This window comes from Nymphaea colorata, chromosome 3, assembly GCF_008831285.2.
Source record: "Nymphaea colorata isolate Beijing-Zhang1983 chromosome 3, ASM883128v2, whole genome shotgun sequence".
In the NCBI taxonomy this organism is placed as follows: Eukaryota; Viridiplantae; Streptophyta; class Magnoliopsida; order Nymphaeales; family Nymphaeaceae; genus Nymphaea; species Nymphaea colorata.
Window position 1 is genome coordinate 16,436,532 of NC_045140.1, and position 13,811 is coordinate 16,450,342.

Genomic DNA, 13,811 nt, shown 5'->3' on the forward strand with positions numbered 1-13,811 from the left:
GTGTTCTGTTGGGCCTGCCAGAGAATGACAACAGGTAGGGCGACCTGGGCGTAGGGCCGGGTAGGCTCGGCTCTTTCCGAACCGATGGGTCGGCCCAACGCTTGATACCTGACTAAAAAAATTAGTTTTAAAATATAAAATAAAAATGTTTAAATATAAAATATTTTTTAATAATAATATATATTATTATTAAATAAAAAATTAAAAAATATAACCTATACTAGTACTAGGTGCCCACCCATCGAGTACCCCGGCCACACCTTAACCTCAACTGCTCAAAAAAAATGACCGGAATGTTCAGGTCGACATCTCTAAAGCATCCCTATCGACTATCGAGGGGATAAAGAAGCTGCGGGTAGTTTCTATCCAACATTGTTTGAGTTAGTGAAAGTTGGATTGGGTGGAGTCAAGAAGTCTTTTGTGGTAAAGACGTATAATTTCAAATAATTTTTTTTAAATTATATATATATATATATATATATATATATATTAAACTAATATTTTTTAAATTTACGTATAAATTTTTAAAATCTGCCCGTTTCAGCATGTGTGTGTTAGAGCTACAGATGTTTTACGACAGCTTTGGACACTTACCGTAACCATTTTGAAAAAGTGGGCGAGTCGTGGGGGTTCTCACCTTCTCAGTTCTGCCTGGAAAGCAGCTTCGGCCAAAGATGCTTCAACTATGGAAGGGAACGTGAGACACTGAGAAATAAAGTAATAAGTCTGAGGATTACAGATTCATTTCAGCCGTTAAAGCCCACCACGAGCTTGGCTAAATGCTTGTGTGTGGCGCTAGTTCAGTCGGTCAGCAATCGCCTTGCTCAGGTTCATCTAGACGTTCAGCAAGGGAATATCAAGGAACACATTGGTATGCAAGATCCTATCCGAATAACAATATATTGCTGGTGCAGGAATTCAAGCCAAGGATACACTCAAGTACATTAACAGCATTTATCAAAAGGTGGAAGCATATGGAATATGCTGCATTGTACCCCCGTCTTCCTTTAAGCCGCCCTGTCCTTTAGAGGATGGAAACACCTGGGAAAAACGCAAGTTTGAGATACGATTTCAAGATACTGACAAGCTTTAAAATAGAGAGCCAACAAGAAAGAAACCCAAAACACCCAACAGGAGGAGAAGAAGGAGACAGTCATGGACAACGGTCCCTATCGACATGGTCATTCTGCCCGATCTGAAGTAAATGAACCTGCAGTTTCTGATGATGATAGGTTTGGCTTCCATCTTGGTCTTGAGTACACTCTAGAAGCTTTTCAAAATATGCAGACAATTTTAAAGAACAGTACTTCAGAGTTGAAGATAGCTATAAGGATATGTGCTCCGGTGATCATGAATCTAAAATGAAGAAGGAACTGTCAGTTGAAGACATCGGAGGAAGATGAGGTGCATTATGGTGCTGACTCAGATACCGAACAGTTCTGCAACGGATTTGCAAAAGCAATTTTGACTTGTAAAGTTGATGATGATCCATATGTTTCATTTGGATGGAATATGAACAATTTTGCACGCCTACCTGGATCTGTGCTGGCTTTTGAGCAGACAAATATTTCTGGTGTTTTGGTTCCTTGGCTATGAGTAGGAATGTGCTTCTCATCATTTTGCTGGCATGTTGAGAAAAAGAATATAAGATTAGTCATGCTACGAGGACTGAAAACATCTTACATTTCTCCACTCTTTCAGATTGTTGGACAAAATATTCTCCCTGGTGAATTTTACAGTTATCCTAAGGTAATGACAGGACAGATAGCTAAAGGATACCCATCTGAGGAAATGCGACAAAGATGGACCGACCTAAGCTGGTGCAAGGTAGCTCTAATCATTCCTGACCTGGATATTATAGAAGCTCCTAGACCAACCGCCCCAGAGTACTTCCCACTTGTCCTTACCTCATCTTCTAGAGCCGGCATGTTTTGCATCGACACCAAGTGCATGCATAGCTACTGGAACATAGAACCAGCAATGGAAAGAATGAGAACTCTAATCGCCAAGCAGCTGATTTGCCATTACCGGAAAAACTGTCTCATGCCAACGTAAAGGAAGTCTCTGAATTTCAATTGTGTCCTTATGCTATCGTTGCCTTTGTTGAGCCATGGCCTTCATTTTCTTTTTCTTTTTTTAATGGTCGGCCACCGCCCTATTCGCCTGTAATCAGGGGAAGACTCCTGAACATTTGATTCGTATCTTCACATCTTGAGGACGGAGTATAGTTAGATATCGGATATGGAATTGTGGTTCGAGTTCATTGGAGTGACCAAAACATCCTTAATAAGAAGGCCGATGGCCAGAATGGAGGGGAGGGCAGCTTGAAGAGCGTACTGCCTCTGGGAGGAAGAAGGCCTAATCTGAGATTAGGGTTGGTGTGTCTATGTGTGTCTTTAACAGCTACATACATGAGCTTCAGAAAAAAATAAAAAAAATGTGGTCAATTATTAAAAAAAATTAAAAAACTGAAAGTTAGGAAAAAAAAATAAAGTAAGTAAGAAACCAATAACACAAACATCAAAATATAAGTAGATTTGAAACAACTGTTTAGTATTAAAAAAAATAAAAAAAAGTGAAAAAATGCAAAAACTTTTTTTCGTTTTTTATTTTTTTTTTAAACCACTTTTTAAAAGCTTTAAATGGAAATTTAATTAATCACTTTTTTCTCAAAAACATGTTTTTTTGTGACTATGAAGCTGAGTTAGCGGCCCATTTTGAGCAACAGGATCCAATCGGACATACTTGGGGCCCATGACAAAATGGGCCTTTGGATCCTTCTTTAGAAGATCCAAACAGGGTTGCCGTGCATCACATGGAAGAGTTCGTCATTTTCCTGCCCATTGGGCATACAGCAGTAACTTATTATGTAAATGAGAAGAGAAGGGAAAATTACCTGCTTCATGCTTCAGCCCTGTCATATGAATCGTAGCCCATACTCCACCTGCCCATCTTTCACAGGTCACCCATGAGTTGGGGCACCGAGAACCAACGGTTTTCCGAGATCTCTACTCATGTGAGAAAGCAGTATATATGTTTACTTGAAAACCAAGTTAGAAAGAAACGTATCTGATACGCAACGTTCTACCTCTTTTGGAATGAGAGAGAGTCAGTTTAGAATATTCGAGTTCCACACGTAGATAATTAAGTTTCACATTAATCCCTTGTTTTCACAAGTGCAATCTGTAGGATCCAAGCTGCTTGACGGGGCTTTATTTAGGGAGAGTAAACTATGTTGCAACTGAGATTTCTCTTAACCACCGCCCTTACTGAGAATGACCGGTGTCACTCAACACTTCATCTGAAATAAAAGTCCGACGATAGTTTTGGAGGTGCACCTTTATCGACATGTGTCGAAACCTCAATATCAAACATGAGCTTTAAAAAAAGAAAACTGCTCAGGTTTGTGACCCAAGTACACCGAATTAGGAAAGAAACGCACTCTCTGCAATAGTGTCTGCAATAAAATTACGATATTCGGTCCACTTGATCCGAGATTCCAACTTAAATATCACAAGCTGAAAAAGTCTAAGAATTCCATACCTTATTTGCCCATCTCTGGAATGATCTAGTAATTAAGTCTAATCCCAACTTTTTGTCTTTTATTTTTTAGTATTTTTTGATGTATTTACAAATAATCACTCATCATTTGAGAAATTATAAATAATTATTCATGATTTCTAAGCATACACTTAATGTACGAAAAAAAGAGAAATATTTAGAAAAAAATCATTTTACACTACAAGAATCCAAACTTTTTAAGATCTCACAGCAATTTCACCTCTCCCTCCCTCCCTTTCCCTTCCTTTTGTAACTACATCCCAACACGCTCATAAGAAGGTAAACTGTAAGGGAGCAGATGCTCTCGAGCATTCACTATAACAAACAAGTTGAAAGACTGAAAAGCTCTTTATTTAAAGGAGTTCTTCTCTTTTTTAAATCTACTTTAACGTGCACTTCTGAGTAATTTTATGATCTCAATCAGCTACTTGCAGTCTTCGAAAAAACAAGTTGCTCTTTACAAATGCACCAAAAGTTTTGACAAGTTTTTGTTCTTTTGGTTTTTGTTTTTGTTTCTTTTTGTGTGTGCGGGGGGTGGGGGGAGGTTAGGCAGATAGCTACCGTATTGTGCCTCTGGAAGGTTAGGGATGTCAACTATTGAACAACTGTATCTTTTTAAATTTGAAAGTCTCAGCCAGGTTGATGGAAGCTCTAGTCGTCCATTCTCAGCCTTACAATGGGAATAGAACAAGAAATTTTCAAAGGGCTTGTGAATCCAGACAAAATATGAAAGAACCAAAGATTTAGAAATGCTGTCTTAAGCTTGATTTGACATCACAAAACACTTTTATATTCATAAAATTTGTTCTGAAACATCTTTATCGTAAAAAATAGAAAGCTGGATTAGATCTTCTCCCTTGAATCTAGAACCCACGAATCACCCTAGCGATCCAACTAATATCATTCTACTTGTCGCACGCTTCTTTGATCATTCCGCGACCCCATGAACAGGAGATCTAAAAGTTGAAATCTACAAAACCCTCGTCAGGACCGATTTATAACCACAATGGTTCCTGAACAAGCGTATTAGGTTACCGCAGGTGCTGCGTGAGACCGGGGATTCAATTAGTCATTCCAGAGAATGGTTCCTTCTAACAGTACTCAGAGGGTGTGGAGGCCGATTATGTTATTTTAATTTTTTACGTGATATTCGCTTTTTGAAATTTAACCACATGAATGTGATCGACTACAGTTCTTGTTTGGTAGAAATACATCACTGCCCATTTATGGTAGACGTTTGACGAATTCAAAAAATCAGCTCAAATTTTTTCAGATTTTCAAGTCAGAAAACATCATAAAAATAAAAGAGGAAGCAAAATCCCAGAGTTTATTTCTGACAAAAAGGACCATGGTAAGCCCTTGCACAGGGTCTGATTTGGCCAACCACCATTAAAAGATAAAAAATCACAACTGTCCATACGGTATAAACGGCAGGAAGTACCGAAATTTTCAAGCAATAGAACACAAGATAATCATACTTGTACCGCCCTGGTACTGCAGCAACATGCACCTGGCAATGAGTGATGACTCACCTATTTGTCACCAATAGACACTTGAACAATTGATTAATAGATGGAAGGCAAACTCCCAAAAGCTCATCCTGCAATTTCCAGACTGCTGCAACTGCAAATCTGTGACAAATAACAGGGACCATTCTGTAAGCAAAGCTGCTACCTCCCACCATTTCTGGCTTCCGCCAGAGGCAAGGGCTCCTACCCATGTTCACTTTACCTTTTCTCTTTTTAAATTTTAAATCTGGAGCGTCGGGGATACCGGTGGCTACCGAATGAAAACAAAGCAGTCCAGCCATTGGAGGGTACAAAGCCTGCCCGGTCTCATGTGCATCTCAGATGCTTGCTTCCTGTTTCACCACTATCTGCCAATAAACAGTAAGCACCAGTCAGAATCTTAGCAACCACTACCACCAAGAGTTTTCTTCCATTATCTGTCCCTTGTCAGATGCTATCAATAATGATGATATCCCCTCTTGCGTCGTGTTCAAATTTTCTGTAGCCAGCTCCTTTATTTCATGTTTTATGATCAACCTGCTTCTTCCTGTCTCGTTTTCCTGTAATTTCTTTAATCACCAACATCAGTTAGCGTAATAAGAGCTCTTGGGGGTTGACAGAGACATTCATTTGTTGGCAACAGTTGCAGCTCCCTTTCCGGTTACCACGGCATGAAGCTTTTTCTTGCCTTATAATACAATACTTCTTCAGCCTCACGTCTTTATGAGTGGAGGTACTTTCACAGGGATGTTTTGTTCTTCTGCCGGAATATTTGCGTCACAAGGAAAGAATGTTTCACAGACATTGATGACCAATGATGCCAGGAGAATGAAAGTCTGGAGGACAACAGCAAGAAGGCACATGGCGGCAAACCTGCGGCACATAAGGTATGTGTGATCTGCCTGGCTCCCTGAATGCCATCTATGAAGCACACCAGAGGGGCTGGTGTGATTACTGGTTGGCATCAGGGGAGCCAAGCAGGTCACAATTAATACGTACGTCCAGCTCAAGGTGCGCTTCTGTAAAAGCCACTGCACCTTAGTTTTCTGCACATTTCATTTGTTCACTTCAAAACTTGTATGTCCTAGGCATCATTCTGCAATGACATACAAGTTTTGAAGTGTTTGTCAGCAATTCAAAACTTGTATGTCATTGCAGAATGATGCCGGGGACACATATTCTCTGATTAGCAGAAGAAACAATGCTGAAAGGGATTACCTATTTGCCTCAAATTCTTTTTGGGATCTAAGATCTTAGATCGCCCAAATGATCGAGAGAGAGAGAGAGAGAGAGAGAGAGAGAGAGAGTTTTTTTTTTATGTTCATTTGCAAATTGCAACACAAGATTCTTGCAGCAGAATTTGGAATGCAGGGAATGATGCTGGCTTCAAATTTTTGGAGTTATCCGAGATAGTATTTTGGAGACGGGGAATAACGAAGTTTAAGAATCAAAATAGGATCTCGTTGAATGTCCAAGAACCATCAGAGAAAGTTGGTGCGAATATTCAGCAATCCTTAGCTTATCCGCATACGATGGTTCCCGGTACTATCTCGGTAGCATGCAGTATGTAATTTCCAGTTATATTGAATGCCTAGCTCTGCATGTCGTGGACTTTCAAGGCTATATGAAATTCCTTCTGCGGCCATGGTGAAGTTTCACATAGATGGGATCCACTTTCCGGCACCAGTTTTGCAGGTAAAGTAGCTTGTATCTGGAGCTTCCGTGGAAGAGGAATAAACCAGCAGGCCAAAGTATTGTACTTCTTTTTATATATATATGTAGCTTATTTCCAGAATCAATGCATGGAAGCAGATGTAGAGTACAGATGAAAAAAACTGGCATGTTTCCTTTCCATTTTCTGTGAAAATGCATTAGACTTATTTAGGGGAGGGCATACCATAAACGGTAGAAAGAGAACGTTAGAAACCCCTAGAGAAGATTTCAATATAGAAGAACAAGAGTCTTGCTCATGCTGAACGCGATCCAGTGTGCTTCTTAACCGACGGTAAGGACAATATCTTTCGCGTTCTAATGTACAGAGCTTGAGCCCCAAAGTGACCAGCGGAATACAGATCAGTTGACGCGTGAGAAAACTACAAATCTTGATGAAACTTCAGCCGGAGAAGGAAATGAAAGTGTACACACTGGACACCTAATAGCAGATCTACCCTCTTATGAGTACCCAACTTGGAACTAGTCCGCCCTTTATATTACAACTAAGAGCATTGGCAGCGTGTATTTGCTGAAGTAAACGCATCAGACAACTGTGCGGGGAAAACACATCTCTGCGTGATGTGAACTCAGGGAACCAGTCGCATTATTTCTGAGGGTAACAAGTTCCGACCTGAAACGAAAATTTTTTGCCAAATCAACACCATGCCTGAGATGAGATTCTGATTAATGGGTTTCAGGAAGCAACGTTTGCTGGATACTACTGCCAGATAGCTACAAATTGCTGTTCCTCTATAAGCATTGATATATTTGAATTTAAAATTGATGAGGAACAGTTAGTTTGTAGCTAGACAAGTTCTGAAAAGACACGAGTATTTCGAAACTCCAAAAGTCGGGCACAAAATTATATGGGCCGTCGAACTTTCTTACCCGGTTGCCTTATGGTGCAGGAAAAGCAGGTGGAAGATTGCTCTCTGATTGAAAAGCAATGGTACCCAAGAAGATTACTTGGTGCAGCTCAATTTGCTCGAGGGTGATGCTCTCACGGTCTCACCTAGCATGACACGAGGCTCCATGGACCCACGGCCAAGGGCTCCTGTCATCGTGAGAGGTCGAACTAGACATGCCCCTGATCATTCAATGCACCCATCCAGAGGCATAAATATTTGAGGTAGACAGGAGGTCACATCTCGGTTGGTGGATGCGGGACTTAATGGAGAAGTACAAACAAATTAATGATGTTGACAGATTCGCTAGGCATGTAATTTATGATCTTATCATACTCGTTTGATTTGGACTCTAGCTAATGGGATTCATATGAAAATTTAGAGCCGGCCTTATTTTTGAAGAGCAATTTGGATCTGATCAGCATAGCTTTCGACAATTATATGATGGGGGTTAGCCCTTTATTGAATTGAAGTGAAATATCGGGCTACAATTTGAATTTAGTTACGAATTTATATCAAATCTGAATCACAGTAATCACTAATCATTCTTTATCAATTTCAACTTAACAGATTAGAAAACCATCGGATGTGTGATTGGGTATATCCAACTTACTTACATCCCTATTGGCGATTATCTCTAATCCTAATAATTACTTCATAATCAGGCAAAAATGAGAGGACATGAACGACAGTGCGTGCATCTTGTCCATGCCTGACAAATCGTGCACTTGGTAGACTTGTTTATCCATTGAAGTGCAGGCGCATGCCTTACCCACCTGTTGATCAAAAGTAGTGCATCCAACTCGCCACTGGTTTGAGCTTCAGAATATCCGAATAGAACCATTTACATCAAGATCACATTCTCCCCTCTCTGTCGCAATTAGCTTGCTCATAAAACTGAGCAAGGGTCTGCCCACGCAATAGGGTAAACAGAAGGCGGCCAGTTGTGAAGTAGTCGGCGGCGAAGTCTCAGGCTTCTTGGTCTCGTTATTTTCGCCTGGTTTTCGGCCCTCGTCATCGTTCTCCTGTGGTGCCAAAGTTTGCCATCTGTGTGTGGTCCACTGCCTTCCTCGATGCTCTCACCACGCCGACCGAGGCGACGCCTTCTGCCGACCACCACCTGGTGACACCTGTGCCCAGAATGAGGCTATGGCAATCAATATTATAACATAATAGAAGTACTTTTGAAGCTGAACAAGGAACGTTAATATATTTATAAAATATTCTTTGGGACATAATGCAGGAGGCTTATAATGATAAAGTGGCAAACGCTTTTTCTAGCTCGCGAAAAGTTGAGAGCTTTGATAACAACCTTTTTTTTATTGATGAAGATCAATGAAGTTTACTTTACAAGGGAAGATGGATTTACCCAAGGGCGCCAAAATATTTTTCATTTTCACTTTTCACTTTCCGGCTCACTCAATTCACATTTAACTATGTACAACTCAAAATATATAATGGCAAAAGACCTAGAGATTTGGTTTGCACTTGTTTGGCTATTACAGCTATGCCTTGAAGCACGACCCGTGGAAGCCTGATCCAAGCAAAATCTTCTTAGGTAGTTAAGTCAAAACCGGCCATGAAGAAACTGGAATTGGTGAGGGAACGACCAACTCGAGTCGTCATGAAGGGGGAGGACTATTGGCAGACGCGGTGAGTTCAGGACTGGCTCTGACCCCGCACCCAGAGTTACTATAATCGGTTCAGAGGTGTTAATAGTTCAAAGGTAATCCGATATTGGACCCAAGTCTGAAATCATGCAGTTAGTTTCAAAAAGAAAATTATTATCGATGGATATCTCGTTGAATCCAGTTTTCTACTTTTTCTATATATATTCATCGACAAGGTTAGCTAGGTCAAAAATGTCTGAATCCGATTCATTGACCTACCTGAGTAAGGTCCACAGAGATCGGGGAGAAACCAAGGTAATATACCTTCAAATATAATATAAAGCAGATTTCATCTGAAACCAGGTTTAGTTATTGGAACTTTTAAATATCATATAAATTTGACTTTATTTGAACCAGGTTTAGTTATTGGAACTTTTAAATATCATATAAATTTGACTTTATTTGAACCAGGTTTAGTTATTGGAACTTTTAAATATCATATAAATTTGACTTTATTTGAACCAGGTTTAGTTATTGGAACTTTTAAATATCATATAAATTTGACTTTATTTGAACCAGGTTTAGTTATTGGAACTTTTAAATATCATATAAATTTGACTTTATTTGAACCAGGTTCAATTAATTATCGGAATATTTCAGGTCCATGGTTCTTTGGCATCCACGGACCCTTCAAGGCGGCTGAGAAGTCGGGCCGTTACTCGTTAGCTTGGAAAAAGTACTGTCGTTGTCTATGTCAAAAGGTTCTTTTATTCTTTATATCTTAATATTTGATTAAAGAATACTCTAATACCATTCCCACGCGTTTGTTGATGTCATACAGGCTCTTAAGTGTGGTGGGGTCCTTCCGGTTGTTTATCCCCAACATGCCTTTCAAATAGGGGTAAACAATGAGTCGAGCTATTAGCTCGTGAACGAGTTTGAGTCGAGTCATTTGCTTAAGCTCGAGTTCATGAGTGGACTCGTTCAAATAATTGAGTTGAGTTCGAACTCAACACGTAATTGTCAAGTCGAGCTCGAGCTTTAATTGAATCCGTTGAACCTTAATCAAGTTGATATATTCAAACGAGTTTACGAGTTTGTCGAGCTTTAATAGAGTCGAGCTCGAGCTCAACATGTAACCATGAATATCATTTCTACTCAAACGAGTTTGTTGAACCTTAATCGAGTCGAGCTTGAGCTCAGCAGGTAACAATGAATATCACCTCTATTAAAATGAGTTTGTAGAGCCATAATCGAATCGAACTCGAGCTCAACATGTAACTATCGAGTTGAGCTGGAGTTGCTTCCATCGAGCTATTCCAAGCTCAAGTCGAGTGGAGCTCAAGGTTCAATTAGTCGAGCCAAGCTCGGCTCATGTTCACCCCTACTCTCAAATGTGTTTCCCGATGTCTTAACTTCTTCTATTAATTTAACTATGCACATGAATGTTGAATATATTTAAACAGACAATAATGAAAAAATTCGTGACAATATGATCTTCATTAAACAACGAAAGACAAGATCGTGAACTTCAAAAGCTTATGTCGCCTCAGTCCAGGAAGTGTAAAGAAGAGAAAACCCAATTTTCATGTCCTCATTTTCTCCTTCTGATCGGTTTTCCCCGTCTCTTTGTGTGGAACTGGAAACTGCAGTGAAGGAATCAAGTTATAAGAGCCTACCGTTGACCCTCTCCATTCTCTGACTTCGGTTCCACTTAAAGTTAAATGTCGGAATCTGCGGGACCCGACGGCTCCACCAGGGCGCGCGGCAATTGCTTAGCAGATACGTGGAACCTTTCTTCTTCTCCGTCACTCTGCCCTGCTTCCTCCCTCTCTTCTGCACGTATATGCGTCTATATAAATGGATGCTCTTCCACTTAGCAATACCACACATCACCAGAACAATCTACTTTCTCCTGCCTAGCACAAAGAGAAATTCATTCGAGTGTCCGTTTTCGTCAGACACCTCTACCTACAAGTGGTAACGACCACAGTAGCCTCGTGATCTGCGGTGATTTCAAGATGAAGGTATGCAGAAACTCTGGTGCATCTTCCTTTCCCTTTGATTTTCTGATCTTGTGCATTTCTTGCTTCTGTTGTCAAATCGAAAGCTACCCAAGGCCCAAAACACCCGATTTTATTCTCCAATTAGCATTGTATGGCGCATTTAAAGGAGAAGAACAAGTATGCTACCAACTAACCATTCCGCTCCAACATTAATTTCTTTTCTTTCTGTATGATAATGACCGAAGAACCGATTCCGAACGCTTCTGCAGTGCCACAATTACTGTCTGTTGATACTACTTTTAAACTTACCGAATTTTGTCGGTGGAATTGACATTTTTTTGCCCCATCTGCAGCAGAAGTTGGTAATCGAATTGGACATGTTTGATGAGAAGAGGAGGTCTAAAGCCATGAAGATTGTCGTTGGTGCTGAAGGTATGCACGATTTTCTTTCACTCCCTTTTTGTTCTTCGTGTCTTCTCAAACTTAGACAACCAAGCGCGAGTCATAAACTCTTTTCCCTGTGGAAAGGGAAAGCAACCTGAATTATGAAGTAATTTTATTAATTACCTCTCCCACAAACCCTTTATAAATTGTCCCGGGGCCATGCTAGTGTATCGTAAAAAGGAGGTGAACGCTACAACTGAGGTTACTGGAAATCTCACCACTTGGTAACAACACAGCTTTGGAGTTCGACGGCAAAAAGAATGTGAGAAGCTTGGGCTCGAAGAGGGACTAATCTTTCTGCTCACCTGAACTACAAAACAAAAGCTTTATCTAAACTCCATGACTCATTCATATCATATAACATATGTAACCAGTGGTGCTCTCTTGAAATGTAGGTTTGGCGTCTGTGGCTGTGGATGAGAAGGACAACAAGAAGTTGGTAGTGATAGGTGAGGACATGGACGCCTTTGAGATCGTGAAGTCCCTAAGGAAGAAGAAATTCAGGGCGATCATGGAGAGCTTAGACGAAGTGAAGAGCGAGAAGAAGGACGAAAAAAAGGAGGACAAGAAGCCAGAGGAGAATAAGCCCGTCGAGAAGTGGCCGTGTGTTTGCCATCCTAATTTACATCAGCATATCGCGTACCCTGTTCCAGTAGTCAGTAGCTACGGCTACGACTTCGATCCTTGGTCCATTTTCTAGCAGGCATATACCAGTAACTAGGCACGTTTCTGTTACTGTTTTGGGGGGCGCGTATCCTTGGCTCCCCTCTTGCAAGCCAGTGTTGTTAAAGGGGATGACAAAATTGTTAGCATTGGCCAATTCAAAGAAAAGAAGCCCCTCGAGCAATGGCGTATGTTTACCGGATTACTGCCCCGCAACATATTTGCTCCATTATGTAATACCTTGTTGTACAAGCAAAAAGTTTTGCTTATTTTTTTCCTTATGAAAATAAGCCATTTCCATCTATGGGTTACGCAGGCACTATAGCTTTGCCTAGTGAATGAAACAATTGCTAGTCATAAAAAAAGAAACGCTAGCAAGCAAGCATTGCATTCGTGCGAAGAGATGACAAGACTTATGGTCATTGTAGACAAAGGTATACATTCAGCCTTAGTAGTCCTTTTTACTCAAATATATATATATATATATATAACAAGACTTATGGTCATTGTAGACAAAGGTATACATTCAGCCTTAGTAGTCCTTTTTACTCTATATATATATATATATATATATAAACGGATCCACACCCAAGAGGATTGGATGCCAAAGCAATCAAATTAAATCATGAGAAAGCAAAGATGTCAGGGCCATGTTGCTACACACCTTAGCCATAGTTAATAGTTCAGACCCAATGGCATGCAATAAAGTATAAAAAGCATACCGAGCACCACACCACGGTCCATCACCAAAAAATGCAAGTTCTGCAACCGACAAGAAATAGAAGGGCCGAACAGGAGATCATAAGCAAATGAAGGCATAGAGACAAGGGGCAAGGGGTGTAGCCATGAAACATTATACAATCGTCGCACCTCTAGTCATGACCAGAACAGATGAGAGAGAGATCCCAGGCCACTAGTTGAATGACAAAAGCCAAACTGCTAAATGCAAGGACTAAAATATGTTTTTTGCAATCTAACCTCACATATATGTTTAAACGCAACGATTAAGGTGTCCTTTTTGCAGAAGACATATGTTAAGTTAATCATTTTTTAATTTAATGGTATTACAGTAAGTAAAACTGAACAGTTCGTATAACATCAAAATTTTGATCATATAGAAATTCTTATTTTTCATAAAAACAACTTAAACTAAAACTTGCATCGTATCAAATTAGTTTTGGTAAACTTATTGGGATGTTTGTATTTTGTTTAAAATACTATTTTCAGCAAAAAGTTTGAAGGGTCCATCTTTTATCACCAAACAAGTGACCTTAGGTTTAGCAACTATATATATATACACACACATAATGTCGGATGTTGCATATCAGATAGCTAAATATTAATAAATCGTTGTTGAAAACATGTAAATCAATTGTTTAAATCGGTAGATTTTATGCCTTA

The 13,811-nt window shown here is 39.9% G+C and overlaps 1 protein-coding gene and 2 long non-coding RNA genes across 4 annotated transcripts; 2 read left to right on the plus strand and 1 right to left on the minus strand.

The window, feature by feature from the left end:
* Window positions 1-913: 913 nt before the first annotated feature.
* LOC126409957 (uncharacterized) lies at window positions 914-2,569 on the minus strand. The gene is made up of 3 exons (XR_007572975.1): window positions 1,908-2,569; window positions 1,535-1,622; window positions 914-1,041 (listed from the first exon to the last, which is right to left on the minus strand). It is a non-coding gene; the product is annotated as an uncharacterized LOC126409957 (long non-coding RNA).
* Window positions 2,570-4,622: 2,053 nt separating this feature from the next.
* On the plus strand, window positions 4,623-8,064 carry LOC126409937 (uncharacterized). Its single transcript, XR_007572887.1, has 2 exons — window positions 4,623-6,764; window positions 7,691-8,064. It is a non-coding gene; the product is annotated as an uncharacterized LOC126409937 (long non-coding RNA).
* A 3,097-nt stretch (window positions 8,065-11,161) lies between these two features.
* On the plus strand, window positions 11,162-12,712 carry LOC116251117 (uncharacterized). 2 transcript variants are annotated; one of them, XM_031625196.2, is made up of 3 exons: window positions 11,162-11,324; window positions 11,657-11,735; window positions 12,143-12,712. In XM_031625196.2, the coding sequence occupies exons 1-3, from the start codon at window positions 11,319-11,321 to the stop codon at window positions 12,445-12,447; spliced, it is 390 nt and encodes a 129-aa protein (XP_031481056.1). In that variant the 5' UTR covers window positions 11,162-11,318; the 3' UTR covers window positions 12,448-12,712. The 2 variants fall into 2 exon arrangements, with proteins under 2 accessions (XP_031481056.1, XP_031481057.1); XM_031625197.2 differs by having other exon boundaries at window positions 11,660-11,735.
* The last annotated feature ends 1,099 nt before the right edge of the window (window positions 12,713-13,811 follow it).